Genomic DNA, 19,983 nt, shown 5'->3' with positions numbered 1-19,983 from the left:
CTTTATTAGCGTCAGCTTCCAAGAGAACCTTGGCCTACTCCCATTAATTCCTCTCTGGTCTCTGTTCTCTCACATTTTCCTTTCTTATAAAAAAGAGATGTACCTATTTCTTCCCCAGTGGCCAACTTTTTACCTGTACTTTGTATCCTTTTTCTTTAAGAGACAGGATCTCACTCTGTCACCCATGCTGGAGTGCAGTGGCGTGATCATAGCTCACTGCAGCCTCCATCTCTTGGGCTTAAGCGATCCTCCCACTTTGGGAGGCCAAAGTGAGATTACAGGTGTGAACCACAGTACCTAGCCAGATCCTTTTTTCTACAAGTCTCTTCATCCCTTAGAAAAACTTATTTTTGGCCGGGCGCAGTGGCTTTACGCCTGTAATCCCAGAACTTTGGAAGGCCAAGGCGGGCGGATCACGAGGTGAGGAGATCGAGACCATCCTGGCTAACATGGTGAAACCACATCTCTACTAAAAATACAAAAAAATTAGCCGGGTGTGGTGGTGGGCGCCTGTAGTTCCAGCTACTCGGGAGGCTGAGGCAGGAGTATGGCGTGAACCCGGGAGGCGGAGCTTGCAGTGAGCCGAGATTGCGCCACTGCACTCCAGCCTGGGCAACAGAGCGAGACTCTGTCTCAAAAAAAAAAAAAGAAAGAAAAAAGAAAAACTTATTTTCTTGGCCAGGTATGGTGGCTCATGCCTGTAATCCCAGCACTTTGGCAGGCTGAGGTGGGTGGATCACCTGAGGTCAGGAGTTCAAGACCACCCTGGCCAACATGGTGAAGCCCCGTCTCTACTAAAAATACAAAAATTGGCCAGGCGCGGTGGCTCACGCCTGTAATCCCTGCACTTTGGGAGGCTGAGGTGGGCGGATCACGAGGTCAGGAGATCGAGACCATGGTGAAACCCTGTCTCTACTAAAAATACAAAAAATTAGCTGGGCGCGGTGGCAGACGCCTATAGTCCCAGCTACTCAGGAGGCTGAGGCAGGAGAATGGCGTGAACCCAGGAGGCGGAGCTTGCAGTGAGCCAAGATCACACCACTGCACTCCAGCCTGGGCGACAGAGCAAGACTCCATCTCAAAAAACAAACAAACAAACAAACAAAAAACTTAGCTGGGCATGGTGGTGGGTGCCTGTAATTCCAGCCACTCGGGAGGCTGAGGCAGGAGAATCTCTTGAACCCAGGAGGTGGAGATTGCAGTGAACCGAGATCATGCCATTGCACTCCAGCCTGAGCGACAAAAGTGAACGTCTATCTCAAAAAACAAACCAAAAAAAAACCATTTTATTGGCTGGGCACAGTGGCCCATGCCTGTAATCTCAGCACTTTGGGAGGCCAAGGTGGGCAGATCACTTGAAGCCAGGAGTTCAAGACCAGCCTGGCCAACATGGTAAAACCCCATCTCTACTAAAACCTCCGCCTCCCAGATTCAAGTAATTCTCCTGTCTCAGCCTCCTGAGTAGCTAGGATTACAGGTGCACGCTACCACACCTGGATAATTTTTGTATTTTCAGTAGATACAGGGTTTCACTATGTTGGCCAGGCTGGTCTCAAACTCCTGAGCTCAAGTGACCTGCCCACCTCAACCTTCCAAATTGCTGGGATTACAGGCATGAGCCACCGCACCCAGCCAGCTGATGCTCTTAATGAGTATTTTTTTGTAGATTGTCTCTCACTTTACATTTGTCTAATGTTTTCTCACAGTGAGATTCTGCGTTTTAGCAAGAATATCACAGAAGTGATATTATGTTCTTCTCTGTATATCACATATCAGACATCAACATGGCTTATTACTGGTGCTGTTCAGTTTGATCACTTGGTAAGATAGGTGCTGTTCACACTTTGGGAGGCCAAGGCGGGCGAATCACAAGGTCAGCAGTTCGAGACCAGCCTGGCCAATATGGTGAAACCCCATCTCTACTGAAAATATAAAAATTAGCTGGGCGTGGTGGCGGGTGCCTGTAGTCCCAGCTACTCAGGAGGCTGAGACAGGAGAATCGCTTGAACCCGGGAGGCGGAGGTTGCAGGGAGCCAAGATCACGCCACTGCACTCCAGCCTGGGCAACAGAAAAAAAAAAAAAAAAAGATAGGTGCTGTTCACTTTGATCACTTGGTAAGATAGGGCCTCTCTTGTTTCTCCCCTGTGAAGTTTCCATCCGTAATTGATAAATATCTTATGGCGAAATACTTTCACACTAGGCAAATGTGCTGCTTTTCCTCCTCCCACCCCCTGATTTTGGCATCCATCACTGGACCTTGTCTGCACCAGTTATTACTCTGTCACTTGTCTAATGTTGATTTTCTGTGTCCCTTATTCCTTCACCATTTATTAATTGGAATTCTTCAATAAGGAAGAACTGTCCCTAGCCCTCTTCCATTCACTTGTTCATTCAATGATTTCTTTATATCACGATGAGTTCGTGGGTATTTATTTTATTCTATGGGCTGTAGTCACTACTTTCATTGTTTATTTCATTGCTCGAATCATTCAGGCTTTGGCCCTTGAAAACTCATTAAGCTTGGCTCCTGGGTTCTCTCAACACACCCACATTCTCTTTTATATACTTCCACGTTTTCTGGTACCACAGCATGTTCCATGGTTATTTCAGATTTTTCCTGCCTCAGCCCTGAAATCAGCCAGTTCTCAAAAGAATGCTGGTTCCTTTTATTGAAAAATGGTCCAGGAGGCAGAGGTAGCTGAGAGCCAAGATTGCCCCACTGCACTCCAGCCTGGGCAACAGGAGTGAGACTCCATCTCGGGGGAAAAAAAAAAAAAAAAAGAAAGAAAGAAAAATGGTAGGAAATGGATCATATCTTTGAACTTTTTCTGAGCAAAGCAAGACCTTACCATCTTTACCATACCATCTTTTACTTCCCTGTGCCCTAGACCAGGGGTCGGCAAACTGCAATCTGTGGGTCAAATGCAGTCCATAACCAGTTTTTCATACAGCCCTAGAGCCAAGAACAGTTTTGATATTTTGAAAGTGTTAAAAAAAAAAAAGAATATGCTGTAGAGACTTTATGTGTTCAACAAACCCTAAAACATTTACCATTGGGCCCTTCACAGAAAAAGTTTGTTTTTATGTTTTTTTTTTTTTTTTTTTTTGAGACAGAGTCTCACTCTGTCACCCAGGCTGGAGTGCAGTGGCACGATCTCAGCTCATTGCAACCTCAGCCTCCCAGGTTCAAGCAATTCTCCTGCCTCAGCTTCCCAAGTAGTTGGGAATACAGGAGTGCGCCACCACGCGATTTCGCCATATTGGCCAGGCTGGTCTCAAACTCCTGACCTCAAGTGATCCACCCACCTAGGCCTCCCAAAGCTCCCAAAGTGCTGGGATTACAGGCATGAGCCACTGCACCTGGCCTTCCCACTTTCACTTCCAAGGACCCTTGTGAATACATTGTGTCCACCCAGATAAACCGGGATAATCTTGCCATCTCGTGGTGGTCAACTGATTAGCTTTTTTTTTTTTTAATTTTTTTTTTTGAGATGGAGTTTCACCCTTGTTGTCCAGACTGGAGTGCAATGGCGAGATCTCCGCTCATCACAACCTCCGCCTCCCTGGTTCAAGTGATTCTCCTGCCTCAGCCTCCCGAGTAGCTGGGATTACAGGCGCCCACCACCACGCCCGGCTAATTTTGTATTTTTAGTAGAGACGGGGTTTCTCCATGTTGGTCAGACTGGTCTCAAACTCCCGACCTCAGGTGATCCACCCTCCTCGGCCTCACAAAGTGCTGGGATTACAGGCGTGAGCCACTGTGCCCTGCCCTGATTAGCTATCTGAATTCCAACTCCCCTTGCTGTGTGACGTAACATTCATAGGTTCCAGGAATAAAGACACAGACATCTTTGAGTGCCGTTATCCCACCTACCACATTCTGTATGTATTTTTTTGAGCAAAGTTAATTGAATATGCATAAATTAACAATGTATGGACGGGCGCGGTGGCACACGCCTGTAATCCCAGCACTTTGGGAGACCAGTAGGTGGATCACTTGAGGTCAGGAGTTCGAAACCAGTCTGGCCAACATGGTGAAACCCCATCTCTACTAAAAATACAAAAATTAGCCATGTGTGGTGGCAGGTGCCTGTAATCCCAGCTACTCAGGAGGCTGAGACAAGAGAATCGCTTGAACCTGGGAGGCGGAGGTTGCAAGGAACCAAGATCGATCACGCATCTTTATTCCAGCCTTGGCAACAGAACAAGACTCCATCTCAAAAACAAAACAAAACAAAATAAAACAAAAACAACTTTATGGGTACGACTCTACTGTAATTCCATATTAAAATATTAAGCCTATTGCTGTTGATTCCATAAAAGTGTTCTTGTCTTTCACAGAATATTTGGTTGGTGTGTTTTCTAATTTCTTGCAGTTCTGAAAAATAATAATCTTTTATTTATTAGATTTTTTTAAATTGTGATAAAATATACATTACATAAGGGGCCGGGTACAGTGGCTCATGCCTGTAATCCCAGCACTTTGGGAGGCTGAGGTGGGCAGATCACCTGAGATCAGGAGTTCCAGGCCAGCCTGGCCAACATGGTGAAACCCCATCTCTATGAAAGGTACAAAAAAAAAAATTAGCCGGGCATGGTGGCACATGCCTGTAATCCTAGCTACTCGGGAGGCTGAGGCAGGAAAATTGTTTGAACCCGGGAGGCGGAGGTTGCAGTGAGCCAAGATCACACCACTGCACTCCCAGCCTGGGCGACAGAGCGAGACTCTGTCTCAAAAAGAAAAAAAAATTACATAATATTTATTTATTTATTTTTGTGAGACAGGTTCTGGCTCTGTTGCCCAGGCTGGAGTGTAGTAGCACGATCTCGGCTCACTGCCACCTCTGCCTCCCAGTTTCAAGCCATCCTCCCACCTCAGGTTCCCAAGTGGCTGGTGCTACAGGCACATGCCACCATGCCTGGCTAAGTATATAATTCAGTGGCATTTAGTTCATTCACAGCATTATACATTCTGCTTCCAGAGCTTATTCATCATCCCAAACAGAAACTCTGTACCCATTAAACAATAACTCTATTTTCCTTCCTCCAGTCCCTGGTCACCTCTGTTCTACTTTTTGTCTGTATGAATTTGCCTATTCTAGGTATCTCATGTAAATCATCCAGTATGTGGCCTTTTGTATCTGGCTTATTTCACTAAGCATAATGTTTTATCCAAGTTGCAGAATGTCTCTGAATTTTATTCTTTTTATGGCTGAATAATATTCCATTGTATGTGTGTATGCAGATGTATACATGTATAAATACTAATATACATGTGTACATATTATATACACACTGTGTTTATTCAGTCATCTGTTTTTTGTTGTTGTTGTGTTTTTTTGTTTTTTTTGAGACAGAGTCTCACTCTGTTGCCCAGGCTGGAATGTAGTGGCATGATCTCAGCTCACTGCAACCTCCACCTCCCAGATGCAAGAGATTCTCCTGCCTCAGCCTCTTGAGTAGCTGGGACTACAGGCACCCGCCACCATGCCTGGCTGATTTTAGCATTTTTAGTAGAGACGGGGTTTCGCCACATTGGCCAGGCTGGTCTCGAACTCCTGACCTCAACTGACCTGCACGCCTCAGCCTCCCAAAGTGCTGGGGTTACAGGCATGACCCACCACATGCGGCCCCCTCATCTGTTCTTGGAGTTTTTTGTTTGTTTTTTGTTTTTAACTTTTTTTTCTCTCTCTCTTTTATTTTTCCTTGAAGCCCTTGAGTCTCACTTTGTCACCCAGGCTGGAGTGCAGTGGCGGGATCTTGGCTCACTGCAACCTCAGCATCCCGGGTTCAAGTGATTCTCCTGTCTCAGCCTCCTGAGTAGCTGGGACTACAGGCGCACAACACCATGCCAGCCTAATTTTTTGTATTTTTAGTAGAGATGGGTTTCACCGTGTTAGCCAGGCTGGTCTCGAACTCCTGACCTCATGATCCATCTGTCTTGGCTTCCCAAAGTGCTGGGATTACAGGCGTGAGCCACTACGCCTGGCCCCTAAATTTATATTCTTTATAAATTTTTATCATCTTGGCCTATTTCTGAGAAAGGTGAATTGAAATCTCCTAGATGACGATTTTGTTAATTTCTTCTCGTGTGTCTTTTGAATTTTGCATTATATGTTTGGAGGCTGGGCCAGGCGCGGTGGCTCACGCCTGTAATCCCAGCACTTTGGGAGGCCGAGGTGGGCAGATCACGAGGTCAGGAGATCAAGAAAATCCTGGCTAACACAGTGAAACCCCTTCTCTACTAAAAAATACAAAAAATTAGCCAGGCATGGTGGCACACGGCTGTAGCCCCAGCTACTCGGGAGGCTGAGACAGGAGAATCACTTGAACCTGGGAGCCAGAGGTTGCAGTGAGCCAAGATTATGCCACTGCACTCCAGCCTAGGCGACAGAGCAAGACTGTGTCCTGGCCGGGCACCATGGCTCACGCCTGTAATCCCAGCACTTTGGGAGGCCGAGGTGGGCAGAGCACAAGGTCAGGAGATCGAGACCATCCTGGTCTAACTCGGTGAAACCCCATCTCTACCAAAAATACAAAAAATTAGCCGGGCGTGGTGGCGGGTGCCTGTGGTCCCAGCTACTCGGGAGGCTGAGGCAGGAGAATGGCGTGAATCCAGGAGGCGGAGCTTGCAATGAGCCGAGATCGCGTCACTGCACTCCAGCCTGGGCGACAGAGCGAGACTCTGTCTCAAAAAAAAAAAAAAAAAAAGACTGTCTCAAAAAATAAATAAAAATAAAATATATGTATTAGGAGGCTATTAGGTGTATATAACTTTAGAAACATAAATCTTCCTGCTGAATGGAATTACTTTCTTGATTATAGAGCTACCCTGCTTAACCCAAAATGATGATTTCTGTTTTTAAAGTCTATTTTTTTTTTTTGAGATGGAGTTTCGCTCCTGTTGCCCAGGCGGGAGTGTAATAGCACGATCTTGGCTCACCGCAACCTCCGCCCCCTGGGTTCAAGCAATTCTCTTGCCTCAGCCTCCCGAGTAGCTGGAATTACAGGCATGTGCCACCATGCCCAGATAATTTTGTATTTTTAATAGAGACAGGGTTTCTCCATGTTGGTCAGGCTGATCTCAAACTCCCAACCTCAGGTGATCCGCCCATCTCAGCCTCCCAAAGTGCTGGGGTTGCAGGCATGAGTCACTGCACCCGGCCACACCTTTTATTTTCAAACACCTTAGGTCTTCATGTCTTAAAGTGTGTTACTTGTTACTACTGTGCACCTAGATTTTCGTATTTTATCCAATCTGACAAATGCTGTCTTGTCTTTTTTTTTGAAACAAGTTCTTGCTCTGTTGCCCAGGCTGGAGTGCAGTGGCACTATTCTCGGCTCACTGAACCTCTGTCCCCGGGCTCAAGCCATCCTCCCACCTCAGCCTTCTGAATACCTGGAAACACGGGTGCCCGCCACCATGCCCAGCTAATTTTTTGTGTTTTTGGTAGAGATGGGGTTGCACCATGTTGCCCAGTCTGGTTTCAAACTCCTGAGCTCAAGTGACCCACCTGCCTCAGCCTCCTAAAGTGCTGGGATTACAGGCATGAGCCACCACGCCCAGCTGGGTTGGTTTCAATGGTTAGTGAAAAAGGCAGTATTTCCACCTTTGGGGAAGATTCAGGAACAAGAAAACAAACAGAACAGCAGATGAGTAAGTAAATGAAAATCTAATTACAACAAAAGTGTTACAAAGACAGAGTACAAGAAATGGGAGAAAGGATAAAGGCGTGTGTTTAGGGCTGTCAGGCTGAGAGCTTTCTTGAAAGTGTGAGTTTTTGCTGGGCATGGTGGCTCACACCTGTAATCCCAATACTTTTAGAAGCCAAGGCGGCTGGATCACATGACGTCAGGAGTTCAGGAGACCAGCCTAGCTAACATGGTGAAACCTTGTCTCTAATAAAAATACAAAAATTAGCCGGGCGTGGCAGCTCATGCCTGTAATCTCAGCTACTCGGGAGGCTGAGGCAGGAGAATCACTTGAACCCCAGAGGCAGAGGTTGTGGTGAGCTGAGATCGCACCACTGCACTCCAGCCTGGGAGACAGAGCAAGACCCCATGTCAAATATTAAAAAAAAAAAGACAAGCCAGGCACAGTGGCAAACGCCTATAATCCCAGCACTTTGAGAGGCTGAGGTGGGCAGATTACCTGAGGTCAGGAGTTTGAGACCAGCCTGGCCAACATGGTGAAACTCCATCTCTACTAAAAAAAGCAAAAATTACCCAGGCATGGTGGCAGGCACCTATAATCCCAGCTACTCGGGAGGCTGAGGCAGGAGAATCACTTGAACCTGGGAGGCAGAGGTTGCAGTGAGCGCCTGGGGGACAGAGTAAGACTCTGTCTCAAAAAAAAAAAAAAAAAAAAAAAAAAAAATAGAGAGAGTGAGTTTTCATCTGAGACCTTAAGGATGAGAAAAGCAGCAAAAAGCCCAGGACAGGATTCTTGATAGATGGAAGAACCTGATGAGAGATCTGAGATGGAAAAGGCCTAGATTTATTTTACATGCTCATAGATGGCTGGTGGTTTTGTACACTGGGAGGAAAGGGGAGAATGTTCAATGTGAAGAGGCCCTGCTCTTGCTGAGACACAGTAGTGACAAAAACAAGCAGGGATCTGCTTTGCCAAGAGCCCTGTGAGCCATGGCAGTGAGTTTGTAATTTTTTTTTTTTTTGAGACAGTTTCGCTCTGTCACCCAGGCTGGAGTGCAGTGGTGCGATCTCAGCTCACCACAACCTCTGCCTCCCGGATTCAAGTGATTCTCCTGCCTCAGCCTCCCAAGTAGTTAGGATTACAGGCATGTGCCACCATGGCCGGCTAATTTTGTATTTTTAGTAGAGACAGGGTTTCTTCATGTTGGTCAGGCTGATCTCGAACACCCGACCTCAGGTGATCCACCCACCTCAGTCTCCCAAAGTGCTGTGATTACAGACGTGAGCCACTGCACCCAGCCTTTTTTTTTTTCTGAGATGGACTCTCACTCTGTCTTCCAGGCTGGAGTGCAGTAGTCCCATCTTGGCTCACTGCAACCTCTGCCTCCTAGGTTCAAGTGATTCTTGTGTCTCGGTCTCCCAAGCAGCTGGGATTATAGGCGCCTGCCACCATGCCTGCTAATTTTCGTATTTTTTAGTAGAGACAGGGTTTCTCCATGTTGGCCAGGCTGGTCTTGAACTCCTGACCTCAAGCGATCCATTTGCCTTGGACTCCCAAAGTGCTGGGATTAAGGCATGAGCCACCTCGCCTGGCCTTTGGAATTAATTCTAAATGCACCGAAATGGGAAGGCAGTGAAATGTTTAAGCAGAGATTTTCATTTTGATGGACATCAACTTTATGTGGTGGGAAGTGTTGAAAATATAGATGCCTTATTTACATGAAATGTCCAGAATAGGCAAATTTATAGAGACAGAATTAGTAGCTCTCTGCCAGTAATGGTTGCCAGGGGCTGGAGGGAATAGGGGATGGAGAGTGACTGCTTAATGGGCGGGGTGGTTTCTATTTGGAGTGATAAAAATGTTCTCAGACAGGCGAGGTGGCTCACGCCTGTAATCCCAGCACTTTGGGAGGCCAGGGCGGGTGGATTGTTTGAGGTCAGGAGTTCAAGACCAGCCTGGCCAATATGGTGAAACCCCATCTCTACTAAAAATACAAAAATTAGCTGGGTGTGGTAGCAGTGCCTGTAATCCCAGCTACTCAGGAGGCTGAGGCAGGAGAATCACTTGAACCCAGGAGGCGGAGGTTGCGTGAGCCAAGATTGTACCACTGCATTCCAGCCTGGGCGACAGAGCAAGACTCCGTCTCAAAGCAAAAAACAAATTTAGAACCCCTGGCTTAATTTGTCTTCTTGCTCCCTTCTGGCACCGTGTGAGCTCTTCACATAGTGTGCTTTCATGTCATTTTTTGAAATTGCATAATATTTGAGATGTATATAAGCCTTTCACTTTTTATGGTTATTTATTTTTGTCTCCCTGTTCTACTATAGTTTTTTGTTTTTTTTTTTTTTTTTTTTTTTATGAGACAGAGTCTTGCTCTGTCGCCCAGGCTGGAGTGCAGTGGCGCAATCTCGGCTCACTGTGACCTCTGCCTCCCAGGTTCAAGCGATTCTCCTGCCTCAACCTCCCGAGTAGCTGGGATTACAGGTGCCTGCCACCATGTGTGGCTAATTTTTGTATTTTTAATAGAGACGGGGTTTCACCATCTTGGCCAGGTGAACTCCCGACCTTGTGATCCACCCGCCTCAGCCTCCCAAAGTGCTGGGATTACAGATGTGAGCCACCGTGCCTGGCCTCTACTATAGAATTTTTTATTTCTCATAGAGAAGGATCACAGCTTGTATTTATCTTTTTCTTATTTTTCAGACTTGGAGTCCAGGTGTGAGAAATTTCTACAAAAAGACATTTTTGAAATCGGGGCATTCAACTGGGAGATAATGGAAAGCCTTAAATGCAGTGACCTGGAGGGCTCCGATTTTAGAGCTGACTGGGAATGCGAAGGCCAGTTTGAGAGACAAGTCAATGAAGAGTGCTATTTTAAGCAAGTGAACGTCACCTATGGACATATGCCCGTGTTCCAGCATCACACGTCTCACACTGTACGTCAGAGCAGGGAGACTGGTGAGAAACTGATGGAATGTCATGAATGTGGGAAAGCATTTAGCCGTGGCTCACACCTTATTCAACATCAGAAAACTCACACTGGTGAAAAACCCTTCGGATGTAAGGAATGTGGGAAGGCCTTCAGCCGTGCCTCACACCTTGTTCAGCATCAGAGAATTCACACGGGTGAGAAACCTTATGACTGTAAGGACTGTGGGAAGGCCTTTGGTCGTACATCAGAACTTATTCTACATCAGAGACTTCATACTGGTGTCAAACCTTATGAATGTAAAGAATGTGGGAAGACCTTTAGGCAGCATTCACAGCTGATTCTGCATCAAAGAACTCACACAGGCGAGAAACCCTACGTATGTAAAGACTGTGGCAAGGCTTTCATTCGTGGCTCCCAACTCACTGTGCATCGGAGAATCCACACGGGGGCCAGACCCTATGAGTGTAAAGAATGCGGGAAAGCCTTTAGACAGCACTCACAGCTGACTGTACACCAGCGAATCCACACTGGTGAGAAACCCTACGAGTGTAAGGAATGCGGAAAGGGCTTTATTCACAGCTCAGAAGTTACTCGACATCAAAGAATTCATTCTGGGGAGAAACCCTATGAGTGTAAGGAATGTGGGAAGGCCTTCAGACAGCACGCACAGCTCACACGACATCAGAGAGTCCATACTGGCGACAGACCCTATGAATGTAAGGACTGCGGGAAGGCATTTAGTCGTAGCTCATACCTCATTCAACATCAAAGAATTCATACAGGTGACAAACCCTACGAATGTAAGGAATGTGGGAAGGCCTTTATTCGTGTTTCACAACTGACTCATCATCAGCGAATTCACACTTGTGAGAAACCCTATGAATGCAGGGAGTGTGGAATGGCCTTTATTCGTAGTTCACAACTTACCGAACATCAGAGAATTCATCCTGGTATCAAACCTTACGAATGTAGAGAGTGTGGGCAGGCATTTATTCTTGGCTCACAACTCATTGAACACTACAGAATTCATACTGGTTAGAAAGCCTTGAGTGTAAGGGATAAAGATAAGCCTTTATGTGGAGTTCACATCTGGCTCAGTACTAGGTAATTTTTAATGTAGTGTAATTAATGTCAGAAAACACCTGTCACTTTCATCATAGAACATCAGAAAACCCACACCCAAAGAAAATTAAATAAATGTGGGAATTCTTTTTGCCTCACTCACTGTTTCCTAAGCATCAGATAATCTATGCTAAAAAAAAAAATGAATATAGAAAAGCTGCTTCTTGCCATTCAAAATATGTTAAATTTCTGACAATTCCTAATACAAAAATGACCCGATTAAGATTCTGTGGCCAGGCATAGTGGCTCATGCCTGTAATCCCAGCACTTTGGGAGGCCAAGGCCGGCAGATCATTTGAGGTCAGGAGTTTGAGACCAGCCTGGCCAATGTGGCGAAACCCCATCTCTACTAAAAATACAAAAATTAGCCAGGCATGGTGGCGGGTGCCTGTAATCCCAGCTACTCAGGAGGCTGAGGCAGGAAAACCGTTTGACCCCAGGAGGCAGAGGTTGCAGCAAGCCGAGATCCCACCATTGCATTCCAGCCTGGTTGACAAGGACAAAACTCTGTCTCAAAAAAAAAAAAAAAAAAAAAAAAAGATTCTGGCTGGGCACAGTGGCTCACGCCTGTAATCCCAGCACTTTGGGAGGCCGAGGCGGGCGGATCACAAGGTCAGGAGATTGAGACCATCCTGGCTAACACAGTGAAACCTGTCTCAACTAAAAACTATGAAAAAATTAGCTGGGCCTAGTGGCGGGCACCTGTAGTCTCAGCTACTCGGGAGGCCGAGGCAGGAGAATGGCGTGAACCCAGGAGGCGGAGCTTGCAGTGAGCCAGGATCGCACCACTGCACTCCAGCCTTGGCGACAGAGCAAGACTCCATCTCAAAAAAAAAAAAAAAAGATTCTATGACTGTGCCTTTCATCATGGCATATACCTTACTTAGCAGTGCTCACTTCCCCTGATTATAGACTACATAGCATTGGGCAAGTTATGCAAACTCTCTGTCCCTCAGTTTACTTTTTTTTTTTTTTGAGACAAAGTCTAGCTCTGTCACCAGGCTGGAGTGCAGTGGTGCGATCTCAGCTCACTGCAACCTCCGCCTTCCAGGTTCAAGGGATTCTTCTGCCTCAGCCTCCTGAGTAGCTGGGATTACAGGCACATGCCGCCATGCCTAGCTAATTTTTGTATTTTTAGTAGAGACGGGGTTTCACCATGTTGGCCAGGATGGTCTTGATCTGACCTCGTGATCTGCCCACATCGGCCTCCCAGAGTGCTGGGATTACCGGCGTGAGCCACCATGCCCAACCCAGTTTACTTATTTTTAAGTGGTGATTATTATGTCTAACTAATAGAACTTTTATGAGGACTAAATGAGGTATTTTATGTAAAGCCTTAGAAGTAATACCTATCACACACAAGTGCTCAGTAAATACTAGCTATTGTCATTAATTTTATTATTAGTATCACTGATAAGGAGTTCATGTGAGAGGAGAGCCTTATGAATACATCACATATCCAAAAGTCTTCATAACCAGTTGTTATGATCATTTATTCTGAAAAATAGTGGGAAAGCATAATTATTATGAGGCCTTCAATCAAAAGGTTAGAAATTCAGAAGATTAGAAATTAACAGAAGAGTGGCCGGGTAAGGTGGCTCACACCTGTAATCCCAGCACTTTGGGAGGCCGAGGCAGGCGGATCACTTCAGGTCAGGAGTTTGAGACCAGCCTGGCCAACATGGTGAAACCCCATCTCTACTAAAATACAAAAATTAGCCAGGTGGAGTGGTGCATGCCTGTAGTCCCAGCTACTCAGGAGGCTGAGGCAGGAGAATTGCTTGAGCATGGGAGGCAGAGGTTGCAGTGAGCTGAGATTGTGCCACTGCACTCCAGCCTGGGTGCAGACCCTGTCTCAAAAAAGAAAAAAAAAAAAAAAAGAACTAGTTTAGCGTAGCCAAAGCTGTACTCCCATCAGAACCTGAGAATTGAAGCTAGCGGCTCTGTGCTCCATGTGTAGATCCCCAGCACCTCATCACTGCCAGTCACATACTAAACATGTTGAATGAATGAGTAGCCAACTCTCAAAGTTAGGAAAAAATTACAATATAAACCAAAGTCAGCAGTAAGATTAATTATTAAAAATGAAAACAGAATGGAAAAACAGATTTCATCTGAAGGTTGTTTGTTTAACAATTCAATAAGACTATTTACAAGTATGATCTAGGGAAAAAATATGAATGAGAAAGGGGGTAAAGATTTTTTAAAAATAGCTTACTATGCATGACTTTATTCTGTTTTAAAATCTGGAGAGAATGGATTTTTATAAAAATATCAAAATTGATTCGTAGGATTCCTGTAATCCTAGCACTGTGGGAGGCCGAGGTGGGCAGATCACCTGAGGTTAGAAGTTCGAGACCAGCCTGGCCAACATGGTGAAACCCCGTCTCTACTAAAAATACAAAAATTAGCTAGCCATGGTAGTGCGTGTCTGTAATCCCAGCTACCTGGGAGGCTCAGACAGGAGAATCACTGGAACCTGGGAGGCGGAGGCTGCAGTGAGCCGGGATCGTGCCACTGCACAACAGTCTGGGCAACAGAGTGAGACCCTGTCTCAAAAAAAAAAAATTTGTCACTCTGAATAGTTAAAGCATAGTCATAGGATAAAATTGTTAAAGTTACAATTTGTTGTTGTTGGGTTTTTTTGTTTTGTTTGTTTTTTGAGACCAAGTCTCACCCAGGCTGGAGTACAGTGGTTTGATCTCAGCTCACTGCAACCTCCGCCTCCCGGATTCAAGTGATTCTCCTGCCTCAGCCTCCCGAGTAGCTGGGATTACAGACGCCCACCATCACGCCCAGCTAATTTTTGTATTTTTAGTAGAGCCGGGGTTTCACCATGTTGCCCACACTGGTCTCAAACTCCTTGACCTCAAGTGATCTGCCCACCTCAGCCTCCCGAAGTGCTGGGATTAAGGTGTGAGCCACTTCCTGGCCTAAAGTTACAACATGGTATGCAGACATAAGTGAATTTTCATAAAATAGCTCTATGCCTTTCCCACCCCATTACCTTTTATGGAACAATCACTAACACCAAGTTCTTGTATATAGTTTGTGATTTTTAATTTGCATAAGCATGTAATCCCAGCACTTTGGGAGGCCAAGGAAAAAAGATCACGTGAGGTCAGGGAGACCAGCCTGGCCAACATGGTGAAACCTTGTCTCAACTAAAAAATACAAAAATTAGCCGGGTGTGGTGGCTCATGTCTGTAGTCCTAGCTACTTGGAGGCTGAGGCACAAGAATCACTTGAACCCAGGAGGCAGAGGCTGCAGTGAGCCGATATCCTGCCACTGCACTCCAGTCTGGGTGACAGAGTGGAGACTCCATCTGAATAATAATTATTAATATTTGCATAAGCATAATGTACTCTTTATAAAAATATTTTACACAAGTGATAGCAAATTTCAACACATTGGTATTTTTGCTTATGCATACGTCTTGAAGATTAGACCATATTGGTACATATTTAGCTGCCTTATTTTTTTTAACAACTCCTGAGGATTCCATCATCTGTGTGTTTCATAATTTATTTAACATTATCAATTTTTTTTTGAGACGGAGTCTCGCTCTGTCACCCAGGTTGGAGTGCAGTGTTGTGATCTCAGCTTACTGCAACCTCCACCTCCCAGGTTCAAGCGATTGTCCTGCCTCAGCCTCCCAAGTAGCTGGGACTACAGGTGTACGCCACCACGCCCAGCTAATTTTTGTCTTTTTAGTAGAGACAGGGTTTCACCATGTTGGCCAGGCTGGTCTCAAACTCCTGACCTCAGGTAATCCGCCCACCTCGGCCTCCCAAAGTGCTGAGATTACAGGCGTGAGCCACCTCACACGGCCATTTTTTTGTTTTGTTTTTGAGACAGAGTCTCGCTCTGTTGCCCATGCTGGAGTGCAGTGGCATGACCTTGGCTCACTGCAACTTCTGCCTCCTGGATTCAAGAAATTCTGCTGCCTCCGCCTCCTGAGTAGCTGGAATTACAGGCACCTGCTACCACGCCCGGCTAATTTTTGTATTTTTAGTAGCTACAGGGTTTCACCATGTTGGCCAGGCTGGTCTCAAACTCCTGACCTCAAGTGACCCACCCACCTTGGCCTCTCAAAAGTGCTGGGATTACAGGCATGAGCCACCGTGCCTGGACTTTCCATTATTTTTTCTTCTTTCAAACAATCCCATAATATTTCCCTTGCACGTAAATTATTTTGTACATGTGTAATATATCTTTAAGGTAAATTCCTAGAAGTGGAAATGCTAGATAAAAATGTAAATTTTTGGCTGGGCGCAGTGGCTCACACCTGTAATCCCTAATCCCAGCACTTTGGGAGTCTGAGGCAGGGGGATCACAAGGTCAAGAGATAAAGACCATCCTGGCCAACATGGTGAAACCTCATCTCTACTAAAAATACAAAAAATTAGCTAGCAACAGAGTGAGATTCCGTCTCAAAAAAAAAGTAACTTTTTTAAACTTTCTATCATGAAAAAATTTGAACATATACAAAAATACACAGAATCTTATAATGAACTCCAGCGGCCTCATCACCAGCTTCAAGAATTATCAGCTCATGGCCAATCTTGCTTTGTCTGTGTACCCACTTCTCTCATCTCTGTTATTTTTGAAATACCAGATATATGATTTCATCCACAGACATTTCATACATATCTTTAAAGCACATGACAACATTAGAAAATATTTTCACTCCTTAAAAAAAAAAAAAAAAACAGGCCTGGTGCAGTAGCTCATGCCTGTAATCCCAGCACTTTGGGAGGCCGAGGTGGATGGATCATCTGAGGTCAGGAGCTTGAGACCAGCCTGGCCAATGTGAAACCCCAACTCTACTAAAAATACAAAAATTAGCCAGCCATGGTGGTGGGCACCTGTAATCCCAGCTACCTGGGAGGCCGAGGCAGGAGAATCCCTTGAACACAGAAGGCAGAGGTTGCAGTGAGCTGAGATTGCACCATTGCACTCCAGCCTGGGTGACAAGAGTGAAACTGCATCTCAAAAGAAAAAAAAAATGATGTTACCACCTTAATGCCATTACATGTATGATAGTGTTCAAATTTTTGTTTCATAAATGTCAGTTTTATAAAAAATTCCCAGGATCCAAATGATGTCCTCAAATTGCAGTTGATATGTCTTGTATTTCTCTATTATTCTCAATCTATTCTCCTTTACTGGCTTTTTTTTGCAACTTCTTGTTTTTTGAAGAAACTAGATAATTTGCCTTGTAGACTTGCCTTCTCCAAGTCTAGTTTTTGCTGGCTGCATCTGCATGGTGTAGTTTAACATGCTCCTCTATCCCTAGTATTTCCTGTAAATTAGTAGTTGAGATTGAGAGGACTGGTCAAATTGAGGTTCTTTTTTTGTTAAGATTATTTATCAGTGGTTAATATTAGAAGCCATAATATTTAGGTGTTGCTCCTTTTGTGATGTTGGCAACCATTGATGTTTCATTCATAAATCTGTTCATTAGAGGTTGCAAAATGGCGATATCTTATTATTCATTCCTTATTAGCTAGAATATTCTTATGAAGAAAAACTTTCTGGCCTGGTGTGGTGGCTCACACCTGTGATCCCAGCACTTTGGGAGGCTGAGGCAGGTGGATCACTTTAGGTCAGGAGTTCGAGACCAGCCTGATCAACATGGTGAAACCCCATCTCTACTAAAAATACAAAATTAGCTGGGCGTGGTGGTACATGCCTGTAATCCCAGCTACTTGGGAGGCTGAGGCAGGAGAATCGCTTGAACCCGGGAGGCAGAGGTTGCAGTGAGCCAAGATCGTGCCATTGCACTCTAGCCTGGGCAACAAGAGTGAAACTCCATCTCAAAAAAAAAAAAAAAGAAAGAAAAAAGGAAAAAACTTTCCTTCAGCTACTATTTACTACCCAATGTTATAGTAAAGAAACACAGGAGGCTGGGCGTTTTGGCTCACCCCTGTAATCCTAGCACTTAGGGAGGCCAAGGCGGGTGGATTGCGTGAGCTCAGGAGTTCAAGACCAGCCTGGGCAACACGGCCATCTCAACTAAAATACAAAAACTTAGCCAGGCTTGGCGGTGTGTGCCTGTAGTCCCAGCTACTCAGGAGGCAGAGTCAGGAGAATTACTTGAACCTGGGAGGCGGAGGTTGCAGTGAGCCGAAATCGCACCACTGCACTCCAGCCTGGGCGACAGAGTGAGACTCCGTCTCAAAAAAAAAAGGAAAAAGGAAAAGAAAAGAATTGCAGGATAAATGCTTCTTTCTCTTTACTGGTTTTCATAATAATGAGTTGAGGTCAGGCAGGGTGGCTCATGCCTGTAATCTCAGCACTTTGAGAGGCCGAGGCAGGCAGATTACTTGAGGTCAGGAGTTCGAGACCAGCCTGGCCAAAATGGTGAAATACTATCTCTAGTAAAAATACAAAAATTAGCCAGGCATGGTGGCACGTGCCTGTAATCCTAGCTACTTGGGAGGCTGAGGCAGGAGAATTGCCTGAACCCAGGAGGCGGAGGTTGCAGTGAGCCGAGATAACGCCACTGCGCTCCAGCCTGGGTGACATGAGCGAAACTGTCTCAGAAATAATAATAATGAATTGGCTCCCCCAGCATTCTGCCATGGTAGCTGATGCATTTAGATGCAAGGGTGTGGGTGTGGGTGTGTGTGTGTGTGTGTGTGTGTGTGTGTGTGATGTTTAATGTGTTTCAATCCATTTAAATTGCACCCTCAGTGATGCTCAAATGCCTCCATGTTGGGTGTGGAAGAGCCTCTTCCAGTTGGCTCCTGTGTCCTTTTGCTATGACCCAGTCGTCTTTGATTATTTGCCCCCTGTCTGCCACCACAAGATGTTCCAAGTTCATCTTGTTCATTTCCTGCCTCTCACCTTTAAGTCGCCATTTTCCAAGGAGCCCTCTTCTTTCCTTTAGGTATTTTGGTACTTTCCCAAATGGTATTTGGAAACCACAATCAGGTTGTTAGGAGTGCTTCCTGCTCCTGGTTGGCCATTTTTAAGATATGTATGCATTTTAAGCCATTCTATAGACATTGCTCAAGTGCCTTCAGGAAGATTATGCAGCTGTGCATCTACCTACAGTAGAAGAGATCCCAAAGCCACGCTCATCCAATCCTGGAGAATCATTTATTTTGAATATAGACCATTGAATAGGTGAAAAATGGAAAAGTCACTTTTTGTACATTTGCATTCCTTCAATAATGATTACCATTTGTTCACATATTTGTTGACCATTGGAATTGATTTTAGCACAGTGCCTAAAACATAGTAGGTGCTCAATAAATATTTGTTAATTGAATAAATTACTTGTATGTTCATATCCCTTTTTCATTTAATATGGGGAGGGGTCATATTTTTCTTACTTAAAAGAGCTATTTTTGAAAGGATTACATGTGTATAAAGTTCCTAGCACCATGCCTGATGCATGCATTGCCATTTATGTCTCTGGTGGGTGGCTTTTTTTTTTTTTCTACTTTAAAAGAGAAGGGGCCGGGTACGGTGACTCACACCTGTAATCCCAGCACTTTGGGAGGCCAAGGCGGGCAGATCACCTGAGGTCAGGAGTTCAAGACCAGCCTGGCCAACATGGTAAAACCCTGTCTCTACTAAAAATTCAAAATTAGCCAGGCGTGGTGGCATGCACCTGTAATCCTAGCTTCTCGGGAGGCTGAACCAAGAGAATCGCTTGAACCTGGGAGGCAGAGGTTACAGTGAGCCGAGATCGCAGCACTGCACTCCAGCCTGGGTGACAGAGAGAGACTCCGTCTAAAAAAAAAAAAGAGAATAATAAGGAGGTCAGGTGCAGTGTCTCATTCCTATAATCCCAACACTTTGGGAGGGGCCAGTGAAAGGATCACTTGAGGCCAGGAGTTAAAACCAACCTGGGCAACACAGCAAGACACTATCTCCAAAAAATTTAAAAATTGGCCAGGTGTAGTGGCACACCCATAGTCCCAGCTACTCAGGAGGCTGAGGAGGGAGGATCACTTGAGCCCAGGAGTTCGAAGCTGCTGTGAGCTGTGATCCTGCCTCTTGTACTCCAACCTGGGCAACAGAGTGAGACCCTGTCTTAACAAACAAAAAAGAAAAAAAGAAAAAGAAAAAGAGAGAGAAAGAGATAAGGATAAGGAATTTGGCCGGGCATGATGGCTTACGTCTGTAATCCCAGCACTTTGGGAGGCTGAGGCAGGCAGATAGCTTGAGCCCAGGAGTTCAAGACCAGCATATGCAACACGGCAAAACCTCATCCCTACAAAAAATACAAAAATTAGCCAGACGTGCTGGCATGCACC

General features: G+C 45.4%; 1 protein-coding gene across 6 annotated transcripts in view; it reads left to right on the top strand.

Annotated features, from left to right (window-relative positions):
- Positions 1–11,807, top strand: part of ZNF565 (zinc finger protein 565) — a 70,172-nt gene extending 58,365 nt beyond the window's left edge. For 5 of the 6 annotated variants that reach the window (XM_016934053.4, XM_054672434.2, XM_016934054.3 and 2 more), the window contains one exon: positions 10,359–11,807. In XM_016934053.4, the coding sequence (XP_016789542.1) occupies positions 10,359–11,626 (1,268 nt within the window). In that variant the 3' untranslated portion in view covers positions 11,627–11,807. 6 annotated transcript variants of the gene reach the window in all.
- The last annotated feature ends 8,176 nt before the right edge of the window (positions 11,808–19,983 follow it).

The sequence above is a fragment of the Pan troglodytes genome, chromosome 20, assembly GCF_028858775.2.
Source record: "Pan troglodytes isolate AG18354 chromosome 20, NHGRI_mPanTro3-v2.0_pri, whole genome shotgun sequence".
Taxonomy (NCBI): Eukaryota; Metazoa; Chordata; class Mammalia; order Primates; family Hominidae; genus Pan; species Pan troglodytes.
Note: the sequence above shows the minus strand (reverse complement) of the source record. Positions and strands in the feature narration are given on the sequence as shown.